Source organism: Mirounga angustirostris, unplaced genomic scaffold (assembly GCF_029215605.1).
Source record: "Mirounga angustirostris isolate CCGP_5_RB_7025 unplaced genomic scaffold, mMirAng1.0.hap1 SCAF_1, whole genome shotgun sequence".
Lineage (NCBI taxonomy): Eukaryota > Metazoa > Chordata > Mammalia > Carnivora > Phocidae > Mirounga > Mirounga angustirostris.
Window position 1 is genome coordinate 411,622 of NW_026991709.1, and position 25,929 is coordinate 437,550.

A 25,929-nucleotide genomic window follows, 5' to 3' on the forward strand; every position below is an offset into this window, starting at 1 on the left:
CCACCAAATATCTCAGATTAAAAAAACTTCTGTGGTAGCATGATGGGGATATGGGTATCTCAAATATCATGCTCCCTGAAACTTGTTTTTTATTTTCTCGAACCCAGGATATGCAAAATCTCAACATTATTCCGTAAGAAAAGATACAGTCTAACTCAAAAATAATTTTTTAAATTAATTAGCATTATATGTAGAGCCTATTAAGTATGAACTACAACTGAAAACAAATTTAGAAAAGACACTCTAGACAAAGAACCTGAATGAAAACTACACACGAAGGCGGGTTTGTGACTGTGCCTCTCGCGGGCTAGTGAGCGCACGGAGGCCGGGCCTGAGTATCTGAGTGGGACTGGTGCGTCGCACATATTTTTAGGAATAACCGAAGTCCTCCAACTATTCGTATTACAACCGACTGGGGCTGGTGCTGCAGAAAGCGGGCTGACCGGGGGCTGTCAGCTGTGTGCCCACGCCGGGGCCCGGCCCCACCAGCAGGTGAACCAACAATGGCTGCAACTATGATCCTGCGGCTGCTGCACACACATTTCCACGGGGACACTCGGGGCCCTGGGCACCCACGGACAGCAAGCCAGGGCAGCATCCAGGAAGACCACTTACCACAGCCATCCGCTGCACATGTTGGTCAGCGGAGGGCGCTCTGTCTGCAGCCAGTGGAGACTCTGCCCACCTGGAGGCCTTTCCTGCTGCTGAGCCGCCCAGGGACCAAAGCAGCTCCAAATGGTCAGCCTGGACCGAGGCACTGGTCCTGTCCTGCAGGGAGGCGTCCAAGCTCAGGGCGTCTGAGCATGGTGTCAGGGGCAGGCTGGGCACAGGCTCACGAGTGGAGTCCTTCCTGACAACCTCCGGGGAGCTCCAGGAGGACAGATCCACTGCCCTGAGTGTGTTCTTCAAGGGCCCAGGCCCCTCCGTATGGGTTAGGTCATGGCAGCCAGCATGGAAGCCTGCTTGTAAACAAAGTGATCCGTCCTGCAAGTCAACCTCATCTTCCATGGCAACATTTGACATTTCATTTTTTATCAGTGGATCCTGACTTCCACTAAGGTCAATTAGATCACACGTGGTTTTGTCGCTATGAAATGCATCCACAAGAGGCGATTTGCCAGTTCCTTCACTGTGACTAGAACTATCACTCGAACTATTTTCTAAAGCATGTGAAGATGCCACCAGCTGCTGATGTTTGAAATCCTCTGTCTCGATGTTCTGGAAGTTCACAGAATACACCAGACGGTTCAACTTTTCTTGAAGCTCTTTCACCTGACTTATGAGACCAACTTTCCACAGCTGACAATCTTCCAGTAGTTTTTCCTTATTCTGCAGGTAAAAGGGACATGCATAAAGTAAAATAATTGAATTACACATGGTCACGTCTGTCTGTCTGGTATTTATAAGCCAACTTCAGAGGCTGTCTGAGCAGTTAAGAATGAGCCTCCATGAGGAGCCCTGGGGTGGAGATTTTAAGCTTTTTCAATTCCAGGAAAGACAGACTCACAGCTGAGAGCCCTCTGCCTACATGGTGACTGCTGCAGAGGACTCTGGGAAGTAGGCAGAGCAGGAAGCACCAGGAACCCGTCTCCCACCTGGGCACCAACTGCGCTGGCAGAACCGTGCCTGCCCTATACAACTCTGGAGTCTGCCCAAGGCTTGCAACTTGCGGGGGGTGCAGGGCTTGGGGGTAAACTGCAGCCAATCTGGACACTCTCAGCTCCTCGCACAGGAGCAGTTACCCATCCCTGGACCCCCAGCCCCTTGGCAGGCTGGCGTGCACCCTTTCCTGGAGCATCTTGCACATGATGTGTGCGAGCCACGGTGGGCAAAAGGGGCTGTCCCACAAATACCGGGCACATGTGCTCTGACTGCCGCTCCAGGCCACTGAGGAGCAAAGTGGTGTGAAGCCTGTGGCAGCCCCTCCCCCTCTGGCTGAAGTGACCTCCGGGGGCTTTAAAGGGCCGGTGCCCTTTTTCCCACCACAGCATTCTTCTTTTTGTGGAGAACTTAAAAACCAGAACACTCAAAAACAACTGCATATATAGAGGAAATGAGAAAGTGACTGTGAGTGCCCAGGTAAAGGTGCAGACGAAGAAAATATGTGAGATGACCTGAAGTTGATACTTCAAGCTGATCCTCGGCACAGAGACCATTAAAAAAATAAATAAATAAATAAAATGGAAAAATAACAAAAACCAGCAAGCTATGAGGAAGGAGGAGATACAGATTTCCAAACTGACATTGTTAGACTCAAATGTTCAGTGTTCAAAATCAAACCACAAGAAAAAGTACCCCAAGGCATACAAGGAAACGGGAAAGTATGGCCCATTCAAAGGAAAAAAGCAAATCCAAAGGAACTGTCCCCGAAAAAGATCCAATGTCAGATCTACTAGTCAAAGATGTTACAACAATGGTCTTAAAGACATTCGAGGAACTAAAGGAAGATGTGGAGAAGGTCAAGAAAATGATGTGTGAACAAAGTAGAAATATCAATGGAGACAATCTAAAGGAACCAAAAAGAAACTGTGGAGCTGAAAAGCACAATAATTTAAAAATTCACAAAAGGGATTCAAAGGCAGATTTGAGAAGGTGAAAGAATGAACTGAACTTAAAGACAGAATAATGGAAATGATCATTTCTGAGGGGAAAAAAAAGAAAAAGAGATTGACAAAAGTGAATTCAGACTACGGGACGTGTGGGACACCGGCAAGAAGACCAACATACGCATTGTGGGAGTCCCAGAAGAGGAGAGAAAGGCGGCTGAGAAACTATTTGAGGACATAATGACTGAAACTTCCCCGAATTGATGAAAGACACACATATAAACATCCAAGAAACTCAACATATCCCAAAAAAGATGAACTCAAAGAGACTCACACCAAGATACGTTATAATCAAACGTATAAAAGCTAAAGGCTCTGAGTGACTTGTCACATACAAGGACCCTCATAGCATCACCAACAGATTCCTCTTCAGAAACTGGAGGCCGGAGAACAGCCAGTCAGTATATTCAAAGTGCTAAGAGAAAAAAACAGTCAACTACAAATCCAATATTCAGCAAAACTGTCCTTTAAGAGTGAGGAAGAAATTACGATATTCCCAGATCAGTAACAGCTACAGGAGTTTGTGACCACTATACATGCCCTGCCAGAAACGCTCAAGGGAGTCCTGCAGGGTGTCATGAAAGGTTGCCGGACGGTAACTCAAGGTCACGTGGTGAAATAAAGCGCTCAGTAAGGTAAGTGCACGCACAAGAAAAGCCAGTGCGTTAGACTGAACACCTGAAACTGACATAACACTGTGGGTCAAAATACTTGAATTTTTTAAAAAGCTTGTGCTGTCAGGACAGTGGTGTGCAACTCCACATTTTGTTTTCATCATGATTTAAAAGACACACTTGTTAAAAATAGTCTAAAAGTTAGCTTGTTAAGTTTGTAACTCCATGTTTTTTCTACATAACAAGAAATTAATGGATTTAAAACAATCATTAGTTTTAGGTTTTGAGGCACAAAAGTATAAAAATGTGCTTGTGACATCAAAAACCAAAAGGGGTAGGGGAGAGCTGTAAAGGAACAGTTTTTATAGTTAAGCTGGTATAAATTCAAACCACAGTGTTATAATTCTGGGTGCTAAACGTAATCCCTAACATAACCACACACACAAAAATAGCTATAGTGTGTACACAAAGAGAAATGAGAAAGGAATTTAAACATCTCAGTATAAAATGCCAACTAAGCACAAGAGAATACAGTAATGCAGGAAATTAGAACCAAAAAAAAGCTATTAGGCATATAGGAAGCAAAGAGCAAAATGACAAAAAAATATACCTCCTTATTTGCAATTACTTTAAATGTAAATGGATTAATCTTTCCCATCAAAGAGGGAGAACGGCAGAATGCATAAAAGCACATGATCCTGGGGAGCCTGGGGGGCTCAGTCTGTTCAGCATCTGACTCTTGATTTCAGCTCAGGTCATGATCTCAGGGTTGTGAGATCGAAAGCCCCACTTCAGGCTCCCGCTCAGTGGGGAGTCTCCTTCATTCTCTGCCTCTTCCCCCCCTTTTATGCTCGCATGCTCTCTCTCTAATAAATTAATAAAACTGTTAAAAGAAAAAAAAGACAGAAGCAGAGGAATGCCTCCTGACTCATGGTATGAGTCCAGCAGTACCTTGATACTAAAGCTAGAAAAAGACACTACAAAAATGAAAACTGTAGACCAATATCCCCTATGAACATTGATGCAAAAATTCTAAAATACTAGCAAAATGAATTCAATACCATATTAAAAGGATTATACACTCTAACCAAATGGCGTTTATTCCTGGAATGCAAAGATAGTTCAATATAGGAAAACCAACCTACATAATACACCACATTAGCAAAATGAAGGGGAAAAAAATCACATGATTGTCTCAACTGGTGCAGAAAACGCATCTAACAAAGTTCAACACCCTTTCACTACAGACATTCAACATACTAAAAGAAAACTACCTTAACATATAAACCCATACATGAAAAACATATGGCGCACATCATACGCAGTGGTGATGGACTGAAAAGATTTTCCTCTAACACCAGGAACAAAGCAAGAATGCCTGCTTTCACCACTTCTCTTCAACACAGTACTGGAAGTTCTAGCCAGAGCAATTAGGCAAAAAAAAGAAATAAAATGTGTCTCAATTGGAAAGGAAGAAGTAAAATTATTTATGTTCCAAGATAATATGATTGTGTATGTGCAAAACAAGGATTCCATTAAAAAAAAAACCTATTAGAATTAATAAATCAATTCAGCAAAGTCACAGGATACAAAGTCAACATATAAAAATCAGTTGCATTTCTACACACCAACAATGAGCAATCGGAAAAAGAAACAAAGGAAACAATTCCATTACAATAGCAACAAAAAAGAAGAAAATGATTAAGAATTCGCTGTACCAAGGAGATGAAAGTTTTGTACAATGAAACTATAAAACGTTGCTGAGACAAATTAGGGAAGACAAATAAATGGAAGCATATTTCACATTTAGGATTGAAAGACCTAAGACTGTTAAGATGTCAATACTAACAGCCATCTACAGATTCAATACAATCTCTATCAAAACTCTAAGGACGTTTTTTGCAGAAACAGAAAAACCCACCCTAAAATTCAAAGAGTCAAAACAATCTTGAAAAAGAACAAAACTGGAGGACTTGTGTAACTATTTCATGTCAAAACTTATAATCAAGCTACAGTAATCAAAACAGTTGGTACTGGTGGGGGGCTCAGTCAGTTAAGCAGCTGCCTTTGGCTCAGGTCATGATCCTGGAGTCCCAGGATCGAGCCCCATGTCAGGCTCCCTGCTCAGCGGGGAGTCTGCTTCTCCCTCTGTCTCTGCTCTCCCCTGGGCTGTGCTCTCTCACCTGCTCACTCTCTCCAATAAATAAAATCTTTAAAAAAAAAAAAAAAGTTAAGATGTGGGGCACCTGGCTGACTCAGTGGGTTGAGTGTGCGACTCTTGATCTTGGGGTTGTGAGCTCAAGCCCTACGTTGGGTGTAGAGACCACTTAACAAAAAAATAAAATCTTTTTTTTTCTTTTTAAAGATTTGTTTTTCCATTTGAGAGAGAGAGAGAGATAAAAAAAAAAACATGCACGAGTGGGAGGGGCAGAGGGAGAGGAAGAGAGAATCCCCAACAGACTCTGCACTGAGCAGCCCGACACTGGGCTCGATCTCACCACCCTGAGATCACGACCTGAGCTGAAACCAAGACTCAGAAGCTCAACCAACTGTGCCATCCAGGCGCCCCAAAAATAAAATCTTTTAAAAAAAGGAAAGTGCTTAAAATATAACTCTTAGATTATATATATTTTACCACATGCACAAAACAGGCAACTGTCATTTCTGTGGTAATTCACTGAGAACATAAGCATTTTTTTTTTTAAAGGGAAAAAGGGCCTGGAAGATTCTATATGCAAACATTGAAAAATATAAAATTGTGGGGTGCCTGGCTGGCTCAGTTGGAAGAGCGTGTGACTCTTGATCTTAGGATCACAAGTTCAAGCCACACATTGGGTGTAGAGATCACTTAAATAAAAACTAAAAAAAAATAAATAAATAAAATCGTGATTTATGGAATGAATCTGCAATTTCCTTACCACTGTATAACTTCTAAGAATTTGGCAATCAGCTCATAATCACAAGGCTGAGCTTTCTCTCAAGAATTCAAACAAATGTTCTTATCCCAAGGGCGGTGAGAGAAGTTTGCTGCAGTTACAAAGAATTAACTGTCCTGTGGGGATCTGATAAACCTATAAAACCAGACTCAGGCATCTTCTACCAAAACCGCAGGCACGGTCCACGCACGCACTCTGAAACCACCTGTAGAATTCAGAACCTTCTCACTTTACAACAGGAATGTGGTGCGTACGGCACATCACGGGAGAGGTCCCGGGAGGGGAGAACTGTGTTACAGGTTCCACGGTTCCACTGCCAAACTGTGCAGTGTCCACAGCAGCAGGGTCACTGGAGGCTCAAGAGAGCTGTAGATCGAAGCACTTTGCCACTGCGCTTAGGAACCCTCCAGACCAGCCAGCCACCTTAGATTCTCAGAACATCCCGACCCTGCAACACTTGATGCAGTGTTCCCAACTCACGAGAAGAAAAGCCAGCTCTCCTGCTGCTGCCTTCCTGGTGGTCAGAATTTTCAAACTGCTGCCTCCCAGATTACCGTGCTCTTCTCTGCTGGGAGCACAAGGCAAAATACGCAGGAAAACCCTGAGGTTCAAAAAATGCCGTGAGCCTTTCAAAGTAACAGATGCTGGTGACAAAGGCCTTGAGCCACAGTGCAGCTGTGTGGGCAACTTGTCCTCGCATGAAAACCCTAGAGACAGGCCTTAGAGCCCGGTTAAATCCTACTTGTATCATTACCAGACAAGTAACCGATTGCTCATTTCCCCAGGCTGAAAAGACCACGGGACATGTGCATTTCTAGAGAACACCTAAATAAAACGTGTAGGAAATTTCAGAACAGATCCGAAGAGACGACTATAAGAACACAACAGAGCTGCTGTCTGAGGTAACATGCATGTCACCTCTGCAAAAACGTCAGCGACGTCTCTGCCCACGCAGCAGCACCAGCCATGTGCCCAAGTACCTTCATCCTTCCTGGCCCTTTGCCATGGTCCTCCATTCTCAAGGGCATCTCGTTCTTCACCAAGAGCAGCTCAGACTCCATCACGCTGTCTTGTTTGTGCACACCCGGGTGGTTTAACGACACCGGGGCTTCAGCAGGCTGCAGATCACCATTCACTGCACTCTACGGTAAGCGGAGAAAACAACAACAATGCTCGTGAAGATAAAGCTGAAGGTACCAGAAAGTCTGATGTGCACTGAGCCCAGTCCCTGGGCTGCCTCAGACTCCCCAGAGCTCTGGAGCTGGACCCCGAGGCAATGTCCCCATTTCCTACATCATGAAGAACATCAGACCAGAGCTGTGCCCAAAGTCCTGCTGCCTGCTCACTGCTGCTGCAGGTGAGGACGAGCTCCCGGCCTGGGGCTCCCAGGACACGGCACCAGCTGGGCCACCCCACAAAGCACGGGCCAACAGGAGCTGCTCGCAGCCTGGACATGGCACAGGGCAGCAGGCAGCGAACCCCAACTTCTACTCGAAACCAAAGTGCAGCATGTCCCCAAACGAAATGAGCTTACCATGTTTTACACAGGAAATCAGTGTTAAAAAAAATAGAGCAACTGGTTAGAACTCAGGAAAATCCAGGGAGCCTGTGTAACACAAAGCCATCTCATCCAATGTTCCCAGTCACAGGACTCTGAAAACCTTGAATAACTTACGACAGTCAGTTTAAGGCTGTATGAAATAGTGAAACCCCCGGTGCGATTTCACCGTGTACACCACGTTCTGAGACTTGAGGTTCCACGGACCCTAATGCACCCTACCGCAGCAAGAGCCTCCCCACAGAAACCGCACCCCCCGCTGCCTACCACGGGAAGGACACGCTTTCAAATTTAAAGAGGAAAGAGGAGGCACAGTAAGTTCTCGAGAGAACCTCCAACCCCCTGATCTAGCCCCAGTGCTCGGCCACCTGTGGCCTGGGTCAGGGCCTCTTAGGGGGTCTCCCGGTGTATGCCCCCACTCCCCCAGCACGCCGCAGCTCCCTATGCACAGACGCTTCACCTCCGGCAAACCAGCAAGAGGGGGCCTCTGACATGGCCATGGGGGCCTGCTGGCCACATCCTGCTGCGACTCTTCATCACACGCGGCCTCCTCAGCCCTGGGGCCCCGTCCCTGGAGCTACCCTCCACGCGAGGGTGCAGCCTGGGCCCCACACGCCTGCCGCTTGCCCAGCCCCTTCTGGCAGCTCAGGAACCGCTGGTTCCGCACCTGCAGCTGGCCGCTGAGGCGGACACACTGCGCTCGGAGCCCCTGCAGCTTCGGGGGCTCATGCTCAGCGGCCAGGACGAGGCAGAAGCGGGAGAAGGCCATTACGATGGTCTCCAGCTCAGCAGAGTGGGCCAATTCCTCCTGTTTCAGAGCGTCACTCGCTAAGTCCCTTTCTGCGACCTTGGCCTCCTTTGCCTGTAGGGCAGCTCTGAAGGCGTGGATCTGGGAAGCCAAGCCCTGGACCTCAGCCTCCCGGAGGGCCACGCTGCACTCCAGCTCAGCCCGCTGCCTCGCGGCGGCCTCCTCTGCAGCCCGCAAGTGCTGCGGCAGGGCCTCCAGGGGGAGCCGCTGACCCACGGCCCCCGCCGCCGCCGCCCATGCCTCGGGCCCCACGGCGGGGTCGCCCAGCAGCCCGCTAACCTCGGCCCCGGGCACCGTGGGCCCCCCGCGCGAGAGCTCTCTCTGCAGCCTCTCGATGACTTCGTGGAGCTGCTCCACCTCCTCTGCCTTCTCTCTCTGCAGGCGTTGCTGGTTGTCTCGCAAGTTCTCAATGATGGATCTCAGCTCCTCGATCTCTGAGCTTCTGTCACACAGGACCTGAGGAAAAAGCACATTCAGGTGTGAAAAACACGTTTCACCTTCAGAACGTCCCTCCTCAGCTTGCCAGGACTTCACAGCTGTGGGAGCGTTTACTTCTTGCAAACACCCAGATGCTGCCCCCAGCTCCGTCAGGCGCACAGCCGCCGCCTCACCGCCTGCCCGGACACCTGGGTACACGCTGTGCGTCCCCCGCCGCGGTGGGCAGCGCAAACTGGCCGCTTCCCCGCGGCACCTCCGCACGAATGCCACCACCTGCAGAGCGTGCGCTTGCTCAATGCTGAACGGGATAAATTACAGACAGAAATCACTAACAGGAGATTCTGGGGGTCGTTCCGACACGAGAGTAAGAGTGAAGTAAGGAAACCAGGCTCGGGGCCGAGCCAGGCGCTCGCGCTGTGCCACCCCAGACCGCGGAGTGTGCGGTCACTCGTGCCCTGAACGCCGTCCCCAACGACTGTAAGGAAAGAACCCTTGTGATACATACTTTGAAGATAACACAACTGAAGCCCAGACGTTAAGTGTCCAGTAAAGACTGCAGAGACAGGAAACGGAAAATCCGACTGAAACGGTATCGCCAGGGCTCCGAACTCCATTCCGCCAGACTGTACCACCAACAGCGACAAGCCCACGGATGCTCCAGTTAACAACCCTCAGCCCATTTCTTACAGTCCAATGTTCACTTCCTAATAACTGAGGCTTTCTAACAATTCTTGGTTTCACTAGTACCACTGAACGCCCTTAAGCTCAAAATCCAATCTGGCCAATCCTGAACACAAAAGTAAGAACACAGGTGAATTTTTGGTTGTGACTTAGACGGCGTCAGCGGGCCACGGCACACACATCTGCCACATCTACGCGCTGTGTCCTGAACGGGACAGTTAGCAAAGGGAACTCTGGCGGGGGCGGCGAGCCCCTTGGCCAGCCCGTGTGCGCTGCATGGCCGGACCACTGCCAGGACTCTCCAGAGTGACTCTGCACTCGCTGCACTAAGGACACGGGATGAAAAAGCACCACAAACCAGCCTCAATCACAACACAGACATAACCCAGCACGTGAAGGTCTCCGACGGGTCCTCTGGGTTACAGGGCAGATGGGGCGGGCAAGGCCGGCGAGGGTCAACACTGGTTGCCCGAAAAAGGACAACTGCAGAGGCCGGGAACTGAGAACACGGGTGGACACGCAGGCCAAGAGCACGCACGTCTGGTCCCCCTCTGGCTGAGGCGGTTCCTTACAACGCGGGACACTGCGGGGGTGACGAGGCCTGAGTGCCAGGCACCCCCAGGGCAGCCAGCAGGGTGCACGCGACCCAGCAGCGGTGTCGCAGGGGGCGCCTGTCCCTCAATGAGCGCAGTTCCGGTGCACAACCATGGTCTGGAGCGTCCAGCCCCGGAAAGGCCTACCTCGCTGAGAGCGCCACCTTCCATCCCAGCCAGCTGCGCCTCGAGCTGTTCGCTCACACACATGATCTCTTTTTCTTTGTTTTGCAGAAACTCCTGTGGAAATACAATAACCATGCCAACAAAACGGGACTTGGGGGTAGACCCTGATCTGGCAGACGGGAAGCACCCCAACAAGCCGCAGCGTTAAAGACTAACTCAATCTGGAAACGGTTCCCCGTTTACTACTGACCAGGGAGGGAGTCCCACCAGGAAGACGCCTGCTGCCTGGGGTTGGCCTGAAACCCCGTTTCCACTGAGGTCACACACACAGCCTGGGAGCGTCCCCATGAACCCCACACCCTGAGTGTCTTCCAGCGCCTTCAGTTCACGCACCGACAGCTGCCGGGGTGCCACAGGCGAGGGCTTGGCCCTAAGGCCGTTTCTTTACAACTTGTTCTCCACTAAAGCACATTTAAGGTAACAGAAGATTTAAAAACAGAGTTTTGGGGGGCGCCTGGGCAGCTCAGTCGGTTAAGTGCCCGACTCTCGATCTCAGCTCAGGTCATGGTCTTGGGGTCATGAGGTTGAGCCCCATGTCGGGCTCTGCGCTCATCGGGAGTCTGCTCGATTCTCTCCTTCTGCCCCCCACACCCACTCTATAATCAATCAATCGATCTCTTTTTCATCCTGCTCTTAGCAAAGATTAACAATGAGCAGCTATTTAATAAAAGTCACCTCTTCTAGATCAGGGTACCCTTTAATGACCCAAATTAGGTCAAAGGTGACGATTTATTTCCTCTTCACAGTTTCTGCCATCAGGCAGCTGCGTCTCTCCTGCAGCGTGAGTCCCACAAGCGTCCTCTAAGACGGGGCTCCCAGAGCCACAAGCAGGACGTGGAGGATGGCGCCCGAGGGACGCAGCACCAAGGCGGCTCTGGGCTCCGCCCCGCGGTGCACCTTCCAGAGCCACCCCAGCACAGAAGGCAGGCACCTCCCAAAACGGTGGCGGAGGGCCATCCTCGGTCTTCACAACATCTGCGCCGCGACCCACGGGCCCCGGGCCGGCTGTAGCACGGACGTAACCAACATGAACTCAAGTGTCTGGGTGGGTCTCCCCGGTTTACCTTCAAGCTGGCGTTCTCCTCTTGAAGTTCCCGCACTCTGACGGCAGCACGGCTGCTCTCTGCGTCTAATTTCAAGTTCAGATGCAGCACTTCGTCGCTCTTACTTACTAAGTCATCTTTAATCTTTCCTAATTGTTCTTTTAAGTCCAAAACCTTTCATTGAAACAGAAAATATTAAAGGTTATCTAATATTCTAAATCACTCAGTAATTATTAAAATTACTTTAAAACATTTAAAAGCACCGGCCACGCAGAATTATTAACGCTTCGTAATTGTTAACATCACGCAGTACAGAATATGGCAGGCACGACCACCTCCCAGATCAGGCGGGTGTCCTGCCCTCACCAGCAGCCCGAGCAGATGGAGCCTTCGGAGCCCCCGACACTTGCCTCGCTGTCCCGCTGCTGGAGCGCCCTCTGCGCCGCCTCCAGCTGGGCTTCCGGGCCCTCAGGACAGCTGCCTGCAGGAGGCACAGGGCATCTGCCCTCATCGAGTTTAGACTGCAGCGTGGACACCAGCAGCAAGTTACTCATCTGCTGCTCCCGTAATGCCTCTTTATCCTGACAGAAAAGAGAAAGGGGGGGAGATTTATTTTAGGTAAGTATTTTAGGAATCGGGGGCCTCAAACTGTGATGTGAGTGCACAGTGTCCTCAGATCCTCCTGGCGCTCAGCCGAGCAGGCCTGTGCATGCCAGACGTGTGATCCAGACCAGCCGTGCCCCAGAGCAGAGATCCACCTGGTGAAAGACGTGATCCAGACAGAGAGCCGCACTGTGTGCCTGTGATTCCTCCGATAATTATTCAAGAAGATGCAAAATAGTCTCTAGACTACTGGCTATTACAGAAAAAAAGGTAAAGAGCTTGCCCAAGAATAGGGTAACAGCTGACAATGACATTGTCCATCTGTACGATGCACATTAACATCTCATTAAAAGTTTTCAAAGAACATTTACTATGAAAAAATCAGTCACAACAAATTGAGTGAAGAAGTTACATAAGTGGTTCAACTTTGTGGAAGGGAAAAAGGCATTTTCTATACCTGTAGCATCTAATAAGCTCAAGAAATGTTTACTGAGAGAAAGAGGGAGGGATGGAGGAGGGAGAAAAGATGGAGGGAGGAGAGATGGAGGGAGCAGAGGTGGGGGAGAGGGAGGAGGGGTGAAGGGAGGAGGCATGGAGGGAGCAGAGATGGAGGTAAGAGGGAGGAGGGATGGAGGGAGCAGAGGTGGAGGGAGGAGGGAGCAGAGGTGGAGGGAGGAGGGATGGAGGAATGGAGGGAGCAGAGGTGGAGGGAGGAGGGATGGAGGAAGCAGAGGTGGAGGCAGGAGGGATGGAGGAGTGGAGGGAGGAGGGATGGAGGGAGCAGAGGTGGAGGGAGGAGGGATGGAGGAATGGAGGGAGCAGAGGTGGAGGGAGGAGAGATGGAGGAAGCAAAGGTGGAGGGAGGAGGGATGGAGGGAGCAGAGGTGGAGGGAGGAGGGATGGAGGAATGGAGGGAGATGTGGAGGGAGGAGGGATGGAGGGAGCAGATGTGGAGGGAGGAGGGCTGGAGGGAGCAGATGTGGAGGGAGGAGAGATGGAGGAATGGAGGGAGCAGAGGTGGAGGGAGGAGAGATGGAGGGAGCATAAGTGGAGGGAGGAGGGATGGAAGGAGGAGGGATGGAGGGAGCAAAGGTGGAGGGAGGAGGGATGGAGGGAGCATAAGTGGAGGGAGAAGGGATGGAGGGAGGAGGGATGGAGGTAGCAGATGTGGAGGGAGGAGGGATGGAGGGAGCAGAGATGAAGGCAGGAGGGATGGAGGGAGCAGAGGTGGAGACAGGAGGAATGGAGGAGTGGAGGGAAGAGGGATGGAGGGAGCAGAGGTGGAGGGAGGAGAGATGGAGGAAGCAGAGGTGGAGGCAGGAGGGATGGAGGAGTGGAGGGAGGAGGGATGGAGGGAGCAGAGGTGGAGGGAGGAGAGATGGAGGAAGCAGAGGTGGAGGCAGGAGGGATGGAGGAGTGGAGGGAGGAGGGATGGAGGGAGCAGAGGTGGAGGGAGGAGGGATGGAGGAATGGAGGGAGATGTGGAGGGAGGAGGGCTGGAGGGAGATGTGGAGGGAGGAGGGCCGGAGGGAGCAGATGTGGAGGGAGGAGAGATGGAGGAATGGAGGGAGCAGAGGTGGAGGGAGGAGGGATGGAGGAAGCAAAGGTGGAGGGAGGAGGGATGGAGGGAGCATAAGTGGAGGGAGAAGGGATGGAGGGAGGAGGGATGGAGGGAGCAGATGTGGAAGGAGGAGGGATGGAGGGAGCAGAGGTGAAGGCAGGAGGGATGGAGGGAGCAGAGGTGGAGACAGGAGGAATGGAGGAGTGGAGGGATGGAGGGAGCAGAGGAAGAGGGATGGAGGGAGCATAAGTGGAGGGAGGAGGGATGGAGGGAGCAGAGGTGGAGGGAGGAGGGATGGAGGGAGCATAAGTGGAGGGAGGAGGGATGGAGGGAGCAGAGGTGGAGGGAGGAGGGATGGAGGGAGCAGAGGTGGAGGGAGGAGGGATGGAGGGAGCAGATGTGGAGGGAGGAGGGATGGAGGGAGATGTGGAGAGAGGAGGGATGGAGGAAGCAGAGGTGGAGGCAGGAGGGATAGAGGAGTGGAGGGATGGAGGGAGCAGAGATGGAGGGAGGAGGGATGGAGGGAGCAGATGTGGAGGGAGCAGAGGTGGAGGCAGGAGGGATGGAGGGAGGAAGGAAGGGGAAACAGGGAAGAGGATGGAGGGAGCAGGGAAGGCTGCGGGGGGCACTGATGCACGCAGCAGCCCTGCACTGAGCTGCGCACCCGAGCCAGAACAGGAAGTGGCTAGAGCAGGGGCAGGGCGCCCCTGTTGTGCTGGGTGTCCCTCCCGAGACCGTGCTGGTCCTCCAGAAGAGCCCTGACTTCAGTTAACTGTCCCTGTCCGCATGTTCAAGAATCAAACTCTCCTCTTGGAAGCCAGTCTTGTCTTAGGGCCAAAACTGATCGTAAAGGAAGGGTCTCCTGACCCTCACTTTTCAAGTACCCCTTTAACCTCCCGTGACGTGGAAGACACGAAAATCAGAGAAGTTCCATTCCTAGGCCAAACGGCTGGAGGGCACAGTGACTGGACTGGCCACACCGCCGGCCGCCCAGAGCAGCCAGAGGACCTCCGGTTTGAACTTCAGACACCAACAACATCATCAGTATACCATCGAGGCACGATCCTAACGACAGTATGAAAAACTGTCCCTGGAGAGTGTTTTTACTGGGAAGTTGACATACTTTCTAAATTCAAAAATTAAAATATTTATAACTAGCTCTAGGTTAATATTTAACAAAGTTCTTCTAAACCTAAAATCCTGACTTTAAGAAATTACCACGGACAAATTCAGACTCCTTAAGAGAAAGAAGTGCCATCAAAGGGATAAAACATGCTACTTTCCGAGATGACTAAGAGGTTCCTAAGATGAAATAACTACTTGGTCAGACTCCTGGCTCAGTGCTCCTAGAAGCCCCGGGAGTCCCTGAGTGAGGACTGTGACAGTGTCTGATGGCCACACCTGACTTTGCCTTGGAGGTCACTCGTGGACAAGCCGTGGGATTAGGGCTGGTCTGTCAGCTCCCTCGCCACCTCCTGACCTCCGGGGAGTGAAGCCTCCATGAAAACCCCCAAGGACTGGGGTTCAGGGAGCTCCCAGCTTGGGGAACCCGTGGAGGTGGCGCGCCTGGAGGGGGCACGGAAGCCCCACCACCCTCCCCCTGTGCCCTGCCCTCTGCCTCTCCCATCTGGCTGTTCCTGAGTTCCATCCTTTTCTAATGAGCTGGCCATCTGGCACGTAAACGGTTTCTCTGAGACCCGTGAGCCGCTCTAGCAAATCAACCGAACCGGAGGAGGTCACGGGAACCTCGACTGATACAACAGGACTTGTGAATGACCCCTGAAGGGACTGAGCCCCTTGCCCATGGGGTCTGAGGCCATCTCCAGGTGGACGGTGCGTGAACAGAGTCACAAGGCCCCCCGCCGGGGTCTGCAGGCGTGTAGGGAGCCTCCGCAGCCGCCTGGTGACCAGAAGAAGGGTTGGAAGTGAAGCAAAGTGTGTGCAGCTGGGGCCAGGCAGCACAGGAGATGCGAGGGGACGCTCCCCTTAGAGGAAATAAAGCAGGGGTCGGGGTGGACGCCAGCAGAGTGCAGGCACAGCAGCCCCACCAGGAGGGCTCAGCCCCGCCAGCCCCACGGAGCCCCCAGCAAAGCACAGGCGGCTACCTGCTGCAACGCTTTCACAGTGTCCCTCTGCTTCTCCAGCTCCTCCCGCAGCTGGGCCGCCTCTCTTCTGCAGCTGACATTTGTCTCCTCCAGACGTTTGATTTCCTCTTCCTGGATTAACATTTGTCTGTCCGCCAACTCTTTCTTTATAACCAACTCATTAAACCCATCTGATTTCTCTCTCAACTGTTCTTGTAACAATTCAACCTAAGACAACAGAAACGCTTGAGAAATACAATAGTGAAAACAGTGATCTTCCAAGAAAGCACACGCCACGGCTGAGCGAACACCGACCCCTGGCGAGCTTGTCCACGGGGAGGCGGCACCAGGAGCCGAGTGAGAGATCGTGGTGAGACTGTGATGCAGGCATTCTCTCAGAAGAGATGCAGAAAAACACGAATGCAAGATGTATTAATAAAATAAAGTTAATTTTGTCAGTAGAAAAGCTACTGGGCAATGAAAGAGAAAAGAGCTAGGCATGGTGGCACCCCGGGCGGGGTCCAGAGTCTGGCCAGGTGAAGGTCAGTCCCAGACGGGCTCATACTGCTTGGTCCGCTTGTGTAACTGTCCAGCAAGAGGACAGGTGTGTGGGTGGGAGGGGACCCCATGTGGTGCTGTGGGCTCCACCCCTGTGGGAGTCACCCTGGGGACCTGGGTGAAGGGTGCACGGGACGTCTGTCTGACTGTTTACGCCTGAAAATGAATCCACAATCATCTCAAACTAGGCTCAATGTTTGAAAAGAAGAAGCAAATCCACACAGCCAAGCCAGGCAGGTCTGGCTCCAAGCAGAAAGAAGCAGGAAAAACAAGCAAGAAACAGGCCCTCATGCAACAGCCCTCCCATCGGTGGTGCGGCGGGGCACGCCCACCATGCAGACCCATGACATGCCGTACCTGCTCATACAGCGGCTCCTGCTGTCGTTTTCATGTACATGGAAAGAAAAAATCATTCAAAAGGTTAAGCCGGCCTACAGAACAGCTGCCAGACAGATACTGGCCGGGGCGCGCTTACTTACATCGCTGACGCAGGGGCCCCGGGGCCGTGGCCGAGCCGCCTGTCGGAGCTGCTCCTCCAGCCTCTGGATCTCCCGCTGGAACTCTTCCCGCTCGTGTTCCCTGTCAACAGCCTGCTCCTGTCGAGAGAGAGGCAGTTGGCTTGGACATCTCAGAAGTGCTGGCGGGACACAGCACTCACTTCACTTCTCCCTCCGCAGGGAAGGGGGAAGGCATGAGGTCGGGAGAGGAGACCACCTGCTCAGACGCTGACTGCCCAGCAGGCCTCTCACACTGCAGCCAGCCCTGCTCTTTCATACGTGTGTTCACTAGCCAGGAAATGGGCTCCCAGTCACAGGCACTCTGTGAACGGAGCTAAATGAAGGGCTGACCCTGCAGGTGCAATGAAAGGGAACTTGCGGAACGTGGACAAAAAGAACAGCCACGGGGGGGTGCCTGTGAAACGTGGACAGAAAGAACAGCCATGGGGGGGAGCTTGAGGAATGTGGACAGAAAGAATAGCCACGGGGGGGCACTTGTGGAATGTGGACAGAAAGAACAGCCACGGGGTGCCTGGGGAACGTGGACAGAAAGAACAGCCACAGGGAGAGGAGCCTGGGGAACGTGGACAGAAAGAACAGCCACGGGGCAGGGGGGAGCCTGGGGAACGTGGACAGAAAGAACAGCCACGGGGGGAGGAGCCTGGGGAACAAGGACAGAAAGAACAGCCACGGGGTGCCTGGGTGGCTCAGTCAGTGAGGCGTCTGCCTTCGGCTCAAGTCATGATCCCAGGGTCCTGGGGTTGGGCCCCATGTCGGGATCCCTGCTCAGAGGGGACCCTGCTTCTCCCTCTCACTCCTCCCCCTGCTTGTGCTCTCTCTCGCTCTCAAATAAATAAATAAAATCAGAAAGAAAGAAAGAGAAAGAGAGAAGGAACAAAAGAACGAAAGACCAGACGGCTCGGGCCTGACGGGGGGAGTGCTGGGCATGCAGGGCCTGCAATGTGGGCTGTCGGAGGGCCCTCCAGGCCACACACAGGAACATGTCGACAACCCCCAAGACGTGCACAGAGAGGCAAAGGGACCACAACAAGCTGGCTGTGAATCAGCCCTAACGCTGTGTCACGGGAGCTCACGCTACGAAGATGACTTCCAGGGACGCAAATAAAATGCAGTCGAGACGCTTACGTCCATGAACTGGCGCTGGTTCCTCAAGTGCTTGTCCAGAGCCACCATCTGCTGCTTCAGCGAAGAGAGTTCCTCAGCCTGCTTGGCACACGCTTCATGCCGGGACAGCTGTTCCTCCAGCTCAGCCTCGAAAACCTTCATCTGGGAAAGCAGAGCAGCGCGGTCTCTCTCGGACTGCTTCCTGGCCTCCGACTGCTCCTGGGTTAGACATTCCACTTCCCTACGGAGGGCTAAAGATACAAAGGAAACAGGGAGAAGAGCCCCATGGATCAGGGAGGGTATTGGGCTAAAGCAGAGGCATGAAACATGCACGGCAGGTGCCCCACACGACAGGGCCCTCCGGGGAAAGAGCACACACGTCCGGCCTCCCTGGCAGCCCCAGCCCAAAGCCTGGCCGGGGGCAGGGGCGCAGCATTTCCCTGCGGAAACAAGGTGACACCTCCGGGGAGGAACATGCACTTGCAAGCCAGTGTGAGCCTGTGTCCTGTCAGACACGAAGCCCACCCCCCCTAACAGCCAGCGTTTAGCCAAATACCCACTGAAAATAAAGTCAGGTACTTCAGAAGAAAAAAATATATATATACATCTTTTAAATTAAGATTGGCTGAAATAAAAAACTTTAAAGCCCGAGAAGACTGTATCGTGGTATTTCCAAATGACACATCAGTTAATTTCCTAGGAATTACGACGTTACATATATTCTCCAGTGTGGAAAAAACATATAACTTAAAACTTCCATCAGAGAGAACACGAGCCTCGATGTATAATGTGCTCCCTCCTTGTGCACCCAGGGCTGTGACAGCGTCTTGGAGGAAAAGGGTCCAGCCATCAGTATGCCAAAAGCCAATCTAAAATTAACTGGATGATAAGGCCATAACCCAAGTGGAAACTGTAAATTCATAAGCATCTATAATGAAAGGAGGCTTGCCTCTGATGAACCCTCAAGTGCTCAAACTATCTGCAAACTATCTGCAAGTGCTCAAACTATCTGCAAACTGAAATTTTAATTTCTTGTTTTGTTTTACAAAAATCTGTCAGTTTTTTATGCCAAACAAATAGAACGTTCCCAATCAATTCTCATGCTAGTAAGTCAGCACCTAGGGTAAATTGCCTTAAACATGCAGTTAGAACAAGGTCATTCCCACCCCTGGAGCCAGCCGGACAGCACCATCCTCAGGGCCACATGCTGGACGAAGGGCATCCACCACAGCACACGTGGCCCCATGCAGGTGGCACTGAGGGGAAGGTGTCATGTGGCAATTCAGGCCACGCTGCGGGCCACCTACGAAGTCGGAGTGGCCCAGGAGCTCCACTCAGGGTCCCTGAGCCCCTCCCTCAAGACTTCCGGGGCCCCCAGAGCTGGCCCCCAGCCCAGGACAGCGCATCTACCACCAGACGTGGATCCCTGCACAGCTGCACAGGCCGTAGCTCGGTAACCACAGAGCATCACTGGACAAAGGCTTGTGCATGTTCATGTATCAATTCAGAAGGTTAAAGCTGGTGTTTTTGTTAACAGTTTGCCACAAAAGCCTTGAAGTATTTTTCCTCTTTAGTAAAAAACTGGGGCAATCTGGTGCAGACATCGCTCATCTAACATAGCAATCACTGGACTGAGTTTACAAACCTGAGTCCTCGTGTGCTATGGGAACAGGAGTGCCTATGAATGAAAACACAGCATTTTCAGACGTGGAGACAGAAAGTTAGTCAGCGGGCTTCCAGGGCACGTCTGTGGTCCTGGACAGTCTCGAACATCCACGCTTTTCCGTAACGCCACCCCGATGGTCTGAACATCTGTGTCCCCCCAACATCCGTACATTGAGCCTCACAAATGGGATCTGAGCCTTCCCAGAGGCCCCAGAGAGCGCCTGGCCCCTTCTGCATGTGAGCACACAGCCAAGAGGCTGGCGCTCATCAGAGAGCAGCGTGCCAGCGCCTTTATCGTGGACTTGCACCTCCAGGACGGAGGGCACAAGTGTCCATTGGTTGTACCGATCTGCACTATTCTGTGAGGGCAGCCCAGGCAGACTAGTTGCCTTTGGGTTGCAGCAGTCCTGGATGCCAAAGGATATGGCACTGACTTTTAAAGGAGACAAAAACCCCACACGGGATAGAAGGCACTGCCCTGAAAACAGCCATGAAACATGCCACACACCTGCAAACAGGTGAGGCAGAGCTGAATTTCCCCACAAGGTGCAAGGACTTCCAAAAGCTCTTAGAAAGTTGGTCAACACTCACGAGGACCCCAGGCAGAATCAGGGCCACACCCTGGACCGTAGCTGGGGAAGCCCGTGGTCAGGAAAGGTTAGGAGGTGCTGTGCAGATGGGCAGCATTGTATTGGTTTATTTTTAGAGATTTACTTATTTGAGAGAGATGGGGAGAGAGAGAGTGTGCACACATGCGTGTGAATGTGAGCAGGGGGAGTGGCAGAGGGAGAGAAGCAGACTCCGTGCTGAGCATGGAGCCCAATGCAGAGCTCGATCTCACCATCCTGAGAGCATGACCTGAGCCGAAACCAAGAGTCTGATGCCTACGCGACTGAGCCACCAGGCGCCCTGGACAGAATTTTAAACAACTTAAGCATGCGTGAGTCCTGAAATGGAAGTACAGAATTGTGTGGATGGGTGAAGGGAAAGGAAGAGAGATCAGAGAAGGAATTCAGCCGGAGCAAACAATGTAAGAAAAAAGCCAACCAGGGAGCCCAGAGGACCCCAGAGGGGTGACAAAGGGAAGCAGCAAAGACTGGCCTCACTCTCACTTCTGCCAAGGAGTGCCAGGGCTCTGGGCGCAGGGGCAACCAGAGATGCAGAAGGGCAGCTGTGTCCACAGCCTTGGGAAGACACGCAGGAGGAGCCAGGCCCAGGCACGGCGGAGCCGCTGGGGATGCACCTCACAGAGGTAGGGCCACTCAGACGAGGCTGCTCCCCAGCTCTGGGCTATGCGGCTGCTCAGCGGCTCAGGCCCCAGCTCTAGAGTCCCGACACCCGGGAAGTACGTACGTTTACAGGGGTAAACTCAGTGGATGGGTGTGGGTCTGGCCACCCCACAGACCCTCAGGCTGGGGCAGTAACAGCTGAGAATGAGCGGAAGGGACCCTGCACAAGGCACAGAATCCACACATGCCTGCCCACACTCACGTGCTCACTCTCACACAGGTGCACGCCCACACTCACGTGCTCACACTCACAGGTGCACGCCCACACTCACAGGTGCACGCCCACATTCACGTGCTCACTCTCACACAGGTGCACGCCCACACTCACGTGCTCACACTCACAGGTGCACGCCCACACTCACGTGCTCACTCTCACACAGGTGGACGCCCACACTCACGTGCTCACTCTCACAGGTGCACGCCCACACTCACGTGCTCTCTCACAGGTGCACGCCCACAATCACGTGCTCACTCTCACAGGTGCACGCCCACACTCACGTGCTCACTCTCACAGGTGCACGCCCACACTCACGTGCTCACACAGGTGCACGCCCACACTCACGTGCTCACTCTCACACAGTTGCACGCCCACACTCACGTGCTCACTCTCACAGGTGCACGCCACACGTGCTCACTCTCACACAGTTGCACGCCCACACTCACGTGCTCACTCTCACAGGTGCACGCCCACACTCACGTGCTCACTCTCACAGGTGCATGCCCACAATCACGTGCTCACACTCACAGGTGCACGCCCACACTCACGTGCTCACTCTCACACAGGTGCACGCCCACACTCACGTGCTCACTCTCACAGGTGCACGCCCACACTCACGTGCTCACTCTCACACAGGTGCACGCCCACACTCACGTGCTCTCACAGGTGCACGCCACACGTGCTCACTCTCACAGGTGCACATCCACACTCACGTGCTCACTCTCACAGGTGCACGCCCACACGTGCTCACTCTCACACAGGTGCACGCCCACACTCACAGGTGCACGCCACACGTGCTCACTCTCACACAGGTGCACGCCCACACTCCCGTGCTCACTCTCACACAGGTGCATGCCCACACTCACAGGTGCACGCCCACACTCACATGCTCTCTCACAGGTGCACGCCCACACTCACGTGCTCACTCTCACAGGTTCACGCCCACACTCACGTGCTCACACTCACAGGTGCACGCCCACACTCACGTGCTCACTCTCACACAGGTGCACGCCCACACTCACATGTTCACTCTCACAGGTGCACGCCCACAATCACGTGCTCACACTCACAGGTGCACGCCCACACTCACGTGCTCACTCTCACACAGGTGCACGCCCACACTCCCGTGCTCACTCTCACAGGTGCACGCCCACACTCCCGTGCTCACTCTCACACAGGTGCACGCCCACACTCACGTGCTCACTCTCACAGGTGCACGCCACACGTGCTCACTCTCACAGGTGCACACCCACACCACGTGCTCACTCTCACACAGGTGCACGCCCACACTCACGTGCTCACTCTCACACAGGTGCACGCCCACACTCATGTGCCCACTCTCACACAGGAACGTGTCCACACTCATGTGCTCATACAGGCTCACAGGGAGGCGCACACCCACTCACAGATACACACACAGGTGCATGCCCAGGCTCACAGGCTCGCTCACACATATGCTTGCTAACGCAACTGCCCACGTGCACACATGCTCTCACGCATGAATGGAGCCTCGCTTGACACCAGGATGGCTGGGCACCAGGCAGAGACGAGAGCAGAGGAGAACGGGACAGGCTCAGTGGCATGAACGAGGAAGGAGCAAACACAGAAGGAGAACTGGATGCACAGCTCACGGTCAGCAGAAGAAAGTCCCTTCCACCCAGAGAGACACGGGAAGGAGAGCAGGTCACCAGAAGAGCGCAGGCGGACCGAGAGGCTGCTGGCACAGCCACAAAACACAACAGGAGACACCGCGCATCAGCTTCTCAGAAGTCACGTTAACATGAGATCCACAAGAGACACAGCTGAAGGGGGAAAGAGGCTTAAAATAAAGGGTGAAAATGACACACAAGAGAAAAAACAAAGCCGGGTTAAGTTTTCAACATCAGAAATTTACCTCAAAAAGTGGAAAAGGGACAGAGATACGTATAGGTAGACAGATGTTATCAAAAGAGAGCCAAGCAAGAAGAGGTCTCGAATGATCACACGCAGACCTTCTGCAACATCCCACGTGGGTGGAAACCAAGAGCCACTGACAAGTCACTCTGCCTCAAGAGCCATGGGACCCGCCTCTCGGCACCAGTAAGCGCCCACCCAAGAGAGCTCACAGGACGAAGAAGGCCAGAAAGAATAAAGACAAGGCCAAAAACCAGTGAGTGGAAGACAAAGAAAAGGGCGATGATCAGCAACCCCAAGAGCTGGTTGTGTATTGCGGGAAATTAAGAAGAAAAGAAAAACCACTTTCCCAACTTGTTCAGGGTGGCACAAAAACGGCTAAGGCTGCCCCACAAAGGAGACCTGCGCACTACGACCCGTCTGAGCCAGAACCCAGGAGCCAGGGGCAGCCCGCTCCAGGCCTGTGGAAGACGGGGACACGCACCGAAGCCGGCTGGGGTGAGGGCAGGTGGGGAGAGAAGCGGGGCAGAAGCCAAGGGTTCTGGGGCACCCATGCATAGCCGCTTCTTCCGATTCTGCCACCTGCCAACTCAACAATCTGAACTCCTCACGTTTTGACTGTTCATACTTGAAATATTTTAAATACGAAACCTCTAATTACCTGAAATCACAACGAACTTCCGTTACAACTACGTTTTCCTACTTACGATTAATGTCACACGATTTTTTAAAATTTTAAATAAAAATTTTAAGTAGCCCGCATTTTCCCACAGTCTTGGCTATTTGCCTCAAACAGTGAAAAGCTCTTTTACTGACAACGATGACGTTTTCAGTAGGCTGCTGTTTGCCAGAAGTGATTCTGACCTCACACAGGTAAGAACGCTCAGTGGCCACCAGGGCGATCAGCCCCTCTAACGGAGTAGCAATGCGGGGGGCGCTGCGCCAGCCGGCACGCACAAGGCCCCTCAGCCCAGGGCCCCTGCCTTCTTTCCTCTGCCCTCCACCAGAGTGAGCGTCGGCAAAAGGCATCAAGACTGCTGCCCCTGGTCCCGCCCTCCGACCCCGGAGCCGGCAGTTCTTACCAGCTTCTCTCTCTTCCGCTTCTGCGGCCAAGGCCTCCTTTTGGGTCCACAGGGCAGAGTTCTCCTCCTTCAGCTCTGCCTGCTGCTGGGTCGCCCGCTGCAGCTGCTGCCTCAGGCTCTCCAGCTCCACAGCGAGGCCCTGCTCGGCCGTCTCCTTCTGGCCCAGAGCCTCCTGCAGGCTGGCCTTCTCCACCTTGAACCCTTCGATGATGCCTGAGGAGACGGGGACAGACCCAGCTGCTGAGGCCTTGCTGGAGGAGCAAAAGGATGGGCCAGCCGAGGGCATCCCAGCCCCAGCAAGATGTCAGCCATGGGACGTGAGCTGAGTGGTCACGCCCGTGTCCCGTTCCTGGATGGACGGCACAGGGCTGGCGCACCCAGGAGGCGCGGGAACCACCAGACGAGGTGACACGCCTTAGAGCGGCCACGTACAAGACACCCACACCACGCGTGCACAACCCCAGCAGTGTGGGGGTCAGAGGGGCCAGGAATGCCACTTTCTGGGGCACCCACCGCCTGCGAAGGGAGGACCGACACTCTCGTCTCACCACACGAGGCAAGGCCAAGGCTGTCAGCCCAGGGAGCGGCGCTACCGCGCTTGTAAGCTCTTTCACTGAGGCCTCACACCGTGCCTTTTTCAGTTTTACATTTTGCTTTTAAAACCTCTGCTAACACCTGCCCTTCCCTCGTGCCTCTGGCCTGTGCGGCCCCTACAGTCCTTCCCCGCCCGCGGCCGGCGCTCACCCTGCGCCTGGTGCAGCTCCAGCGTCAGCCGCGTGCGGGCCGCGTTCTCCTCATCCAGGCGCTCCACTAACTCCTGGTGCTTTCTAACGACCTGCGCGGTTTCCTCGTTCTTACAGCTAAATTCCTTCTCAAAACGAGAATGAATCTGACGTGCTTCCTCCAGCTGTTAAAACACATTTGAAAACCGGAACTGCACATTAAAATAAAGCCGACGTTAACATTAACAGAATTAGAATTCTGGCACAAGTAGAATTCTGACAAAACCACAAATATCCTGTAAGAAACGATACTGACGTTCAATATTGTGTCAATTACTAGACCAATCTGCTCATTCAACAATTTTCAAGAAGGAAAAATTCTGCACACAAACACATACGACGCGGCACGGAAAATCTACATGTTCATCAACTATCGGAATAAGCTGTTAAGGAGAAGGTGCATTTCAAAGGTCACAGCAACTGTCCACTGAGATCCTAGAACCTGGGCAGGGATGACCACCTGGCACTCCACAGGTGGAAGAGGAGACGGGGAGGCCGTGGCCGGGAGGAAAGGCATCGTGGGCCGGTCACCAGAGTGGGCAGGGGGCCTGACGCGTCTTTACCACCAGCAGACCCTCCCTGACTCAGTCACCACAAGGCCCCTCTGGGCCTCCTCTGATGCCACCCAGGCCTGGTTCAGTCCCAGGCCCCAATCTCACCCTCCTCCCCCGGCAGCTGTGCCCACCCTGCCCAGCCCAAGGCTCCCAGGCCATCGACAGGCTGGGGGCCCCAGACGAACCTCCGAATTCAAACACCTACACCCAACTGTGCCAACAGACACACCTGAGCACCTACCCTGGGCCTCTCTGCCTCCTTCCTACTTACTGCAACTCCAGCTTCCCCAGACCCTGCCTCTGAGGGCATCTACGGGTTTCCCCTTGAAAACAGCCCCAAGGCTCCCTCTTCTCATACCTTCACCAGGTGGGGAAAACTTATTCAAGGATTTCTGGGATGTAAACAGCAATGTTTCGGCTAAAAATGCTTATTTTCTAAATGGGCTGAATGGGAAAAAGAATCTCCATACTGCTTTTCATACATTCATATTTAAGGTCTTTCCTGTCTAAAATGTTCTAAAAGATTAACAAACATAATTCCCTTTGCTAGCGATAA

The 25,929-nt window shown here is 52.7% G+C and overlaps 1 protein-coding gene across 11 annotated transcripts in view; it reads right to left on the minus strand.

The window, feature by feature from the left end:
• The window catches only part of PCNT (pericentrin), a 128,509-nt gene that overhangs the window by 32,152 nt on the left and 70,428 nt on the right, over positions 1 to 25,929 (minus strand). For 9 of the 11 annotated variants that reach the window (XM_064577633.1, XM_064577642.1, XM_064577631.1 and 6 more), the window contains 13 exons: positions 24,782 to 24,944; positions 24,038 to 24,250; positions 19,537 to 19,569; positions 17,913 to 18,142; positions 16,749 to 16,865; positions 16,627 to 16,647; positions 15,733 to 15,939; positions 11,874 to 12,044; positions 11,485 to 11,637; positions 10,382 to 10,474; positions 8,802 to 8,978; positions 7,137 to 7,298; positions 616 to 1,329 (listed from right to left, as the gene is read on the minus strand). In XM_064577633.1, coding sequence (XP_064433703.1) covers positions 616 to 1,329; positions 7,137 to 7,298; positions 8,802 to 8,978; positions 10,382 to 10,474; positions 11,485 to 11,637; positions 11,874 to 12,044; positions 15,733 to 15,939; positions 16,627 to 16,647; positions 16,749 to 16,865; positions 17,913 to 18,142; positions 19,537 to 19,569; positions 24,038 to 24,250; positions 24,782 to 24,944 — 2,454 coding nt within the window. The remainder of the gene's footprint in view (positions 1 to 615; positions 1,330 to 7,136; positions 7,299 to 8,801; positions 8,979 to 10,381; positions 10,475 to 11,484; positions 11,638 to 11,873; positions 12,045 to 15,732; positions 15,940 to 16,626; positions 16,648 to 16,748; positions 16,866 to 17,912; positions 18,143 to 19,536; positions 19,570 to 24,037; positions 24,251 to 24,781; positions 24,945 to 25,929) is intronic. The other 2 variants (XM_064577627.1, XM_054504048.2) reach the window with 2 other exon arrangements.